This window comes from Clavelina lepadiformis, chromosome 7, assembly GCF_947623445.1.
Source record: "Clavelina lepadiformis chromosome 7, kaClaLepa1.1, whole genome shotgun sequence".
NCBI lineage: Eukaryota > Metazoa > Chordata > Ascidiacea > Aplousobranchia > Clavelinidae > Clavelina > Clavelina lepadiformis.
This window is the reverse complement of record NC_135246.1, coordinates 18,589,609-18,592,686: the sequence shown is the minus strand read 5'-3', so window position 1 is coordinate 18,592,686 and position 3,078 is coordinate 18,589,609. Positions and strand designations below refer to the sequence as shown.

General features: G+C 36.3%; 1 protein-coding gene across 2 annotated transcripts; it reads right to left on the bottom strand.

The window, feature by feature from the left end:
- Positions 1-2,314, bottom strand: LOC143465330 (uncharacterized). Of its 2 annotated transcripts, XM_076963561.1 has the most exons (5): positions 2,107-2,314; positions 1,765-1,944; positions 1,341-1,482; positions 835-1,044; positions 1-648 (listed from the first exon to the last, which is right to left on the bottom strand). In XM_076963561.1, exons 2-4 carry the CDS (start codon positions 1,921-1,923, stop codon positions 983-985), a joined length of 363 nt encoding a protein of 120 aa, XP_076819676.1. In that variant the 5' UTR covers positions 1,924-1,944; positions 2,107-2,314; the 3' UTR covers positions 1-648; positions 835-982. The 2 variants fall into 2 exon arrangements, with proteins under 2 accessions (XP_076819676.1, XP_076819675.1); XM_076963560.1 differs by having other exon boundaries at positions 1,765-2,312.
- Positions 2,315-3,078: the final 764 nt, after the last annotated feature.

Genomic DNA, 3,078 nt, shown 5'->3' with positions numbered 1-3,078 from the left:
GATCAATAAAATTAACATGGCGAATAGATAACACCGTTATCAATCACTAAGGGGCAGTAAAGATTTACAAAGATGTTCAGGGAGTACTAAAACTGCGATTTTTCAACCAACCCCGCTTTCCAACTAACCCCGGTCTCCCTTAAATGCCATTTTGGTATTTTCCGGTTGATTAATTTTATTTTGGTTAAGCTTATATATATGGATACAATGTTCTTCTTTTGGCATCTTGTGATAATAAAACTTACTGTTCTGTGATTTCTTGTAACTTCTTCTTCCTGTTATCGGTACTTCTATCTTGTTACATCCGGCTTTAGTCACTTGGTAAAATTAATTTTGGTATGGCCTATTGTGCTCTATTGGCATTTTTTCAGTTTGGTGGCCTATTTTCCGTTTTGGTATTTTCATTGTTCCTGTTTTAGTTTGGTAAATATTAAGGGATGTAGGTTATAGTGCGTTTATATCACGATCAGGACTGCGCAAGCAACATAATACTCACCACCTCCCATACATATTTGTGTATTTCTTCAGTTCAGGATATTGCTTGAACCAAGTATTATAGTAATAAACCTGCTGGCATTTGTCTCTCCCACCTGATATCATCCTAGCAAAGGGATGGCGAACATTGACCATGATAGCTGAGTCTTGGTCCTGCAATATGAGAAGATAAAAGTTTTAATAAAGTAATTTGTTATGAATCTGCGGCTTAAAGTTGTGCAAGTACCATGCTAGGTTATACAATTAAAGTCATTGGCCGACACCTAACGAACTATACGTTACTGCTTGGTAAAAGCGTTGTGTAGGGCTGGTCAAAATTTTGCTTTTAGCGACTGTTACTTTCCAGATTTCCAACTTTTTTGCTGCTTCTAATTCTTCGAAAGCGTTCACGTTGCTGGGATGGCTTTTTCCCAAAATTGTTCCCTCGCTGCCTCGACTGGAACGCGCAAGTTCCACAAAACGTCATTCCATGTTGAACTCCCGGCTTTCAACACTTGACAAGCATCGTGCGATGTCGGTAACTGCCGATATATCCGTCAGTGGGCGCCCCTGAGGTAATTTTTTACTTTCGTGACATTCTCATTGTAATTTTTATATATTCTTAATTTTTTAATCTTTTCTAAACAACAGGCTTAAGGCAAATCCTTTATACGTTTATCATCAAACTGTTTGTTGTATGCGTAATGGACTAAATCTATATTATATAAACAACTGTTCGAAAAGACATCGTAAGCAAGCGTTTCTCGCTTTGTGCATTTGATATCAGGACACTTTTCAATGCAGAATATTTTGATTAACCTTACAATACAAAACACTCATTACTGTGGTAATTTCTGGATGCTGACCTTTTTCTTTTACTTGCTGCCATTTGATACGAAATTCCGGGTCAATTCTCGAGCACCGTCCGGCGATGGTTTGCACCCTTGCATCGAATCTTTGTTTGGTGACGTGACTAGGCTCACGAAGCGAAAGATCCTGAGCTGCCATCTGTCGATCAATGCAAGGTTTGTTTTATGAAAAATTTACCTTGTTTAATTGTGTGGATGACTTTCTTAGTAACACAAACCGATATGTCAGTGGACAAATAAATACGTAAAGCTGTACATATGGCTATATAGTATATATCGAGCTTTATGTAGCTGAATAAGCTATAGGCTACTAGGTCTAAATTCGTAAACTTGGTTGTACCATTGGTGGTTCATACATTCTGTAGTAGAAAATCTAAACGTCCCATACGTATAATTACAATAAGATTTAAAAAAATCTCACCATTCGCTTTGACACAAACGAACTTTCTTTTGTCTTCGGAATATGACGAAAAGATTTTCGTTTATGGTCTTTGTGATAACTTTCTTTGCTGGTGTCTTTCTTTGTTTTAACCGCTTTTGTTGTGGTTGTTGGTTTGCTCAGTTCTTTTTTACTTGTCATATGAGGCAGTTTGTCTCTTTCCTTGATATTAGACATGTCTCGAATTAAGACGAAATGAACAAATAACGTACAGACCACAACCACAGCCATCAACAAGAAAAACCTGCTCCTAATGGTTAAGAAGTGCTGAGCTTTGCTTTGCCAAAACTTAGGTAAAATCTTCCATTTAAACAGCATTGTTACCTCCGTATATTGCGCGATGGCTTTCTTGCCCACTCTTAATTAGTTTTTGTTTAGAAAACCCACATCATGCTATTTGCCTGAAAATCTTTCACGGCTTGCTACAGTCAGCACTTTTGAGCACCACTGAAGGACGACGTAACAGAAAATTGTTTTATGTTTCTTAAATTCAGTTGCTAATTTGTTCGTCATTGCTTATATTTCGCCCGAAGCGATGAAGATTTCATGTCACTAGACAATCTATCAAGTTGTACGTGTGTCGACAAAACTTACACCATAGGTTTGTAGGTTATACAGTCGAACTATTGCATTTATATACAGTGATGTAGGCTATTACATGATAGCTTTGGTTCACAAATATTGAATTACTGTAGCATATAAAAGGTGGAGAAGATAAACTTGCTTTCAAATAGTGATAGCAATGGTTCTATAGAGGCCTAGAACTATGTTTTTCGCGACGTTTTGAATTATAACTCTTAAATAAATATATATACTCGTACAGTATATGTACAATATTTTTTAGTTCTGAAATAATATCCGTATCAATTAAAATTCGATCTAAGAAAACTAGACCCGATTGGATAATGTAATATTGTTACTGCTGTAACATTTAACGCAGTAACTAAATCAGATAAATTCATTAATTTTCTTTAATCGAGTTTATAACCTATAGAAGTTGGAGGCTTATGCAAGTTTTTACTTTTGGGTGAAAGTCGACTTTCCTGCGCAAAAGGGTGGCATTGCGAACATACATACCTGGGCGAAGAGAGTAAAAATTATGTAATTACATTTTGGTCTTCTGTTTAACATTAAATTCAGAGGTCCACTTTTGTACTTGCACTTCTACAACTTCATTTAAATAGTAGTTTATTACAGAATTGAAACAATTTTGGTCCTGCAGTGCTACGAATTTCCATACGCCCCCAAAAATGTGATTTTCATCGTTCCACAACCAGAACAATTGAATACTTGAAA

Bases quoted from the DNA above. Each gene is read 5' to 3' on its own strand.
- LOC143465330 (XM_076963560.1), bottom strand. From the start codon at position 2,100: ATGCTGTTTAAATGGAAGATTTTACCTAAGTTTTGGCAAAGCAAAGCT. The intron at 1,483-1,764 runs GTGAGATTTTTT...ATTGATCGACAG, and splicing joins CGTTTGTGTCAAAGCGAATG to ATGGCAGCTCAGGATCTTTC. The intron at 1,045-1,340 runs GTCAGCATCCAG...AAATTACCTCAG, and splicing joins GCAGCAAGTAAAAGAAAAAG to GGGCGCCCACTGACGGATAT.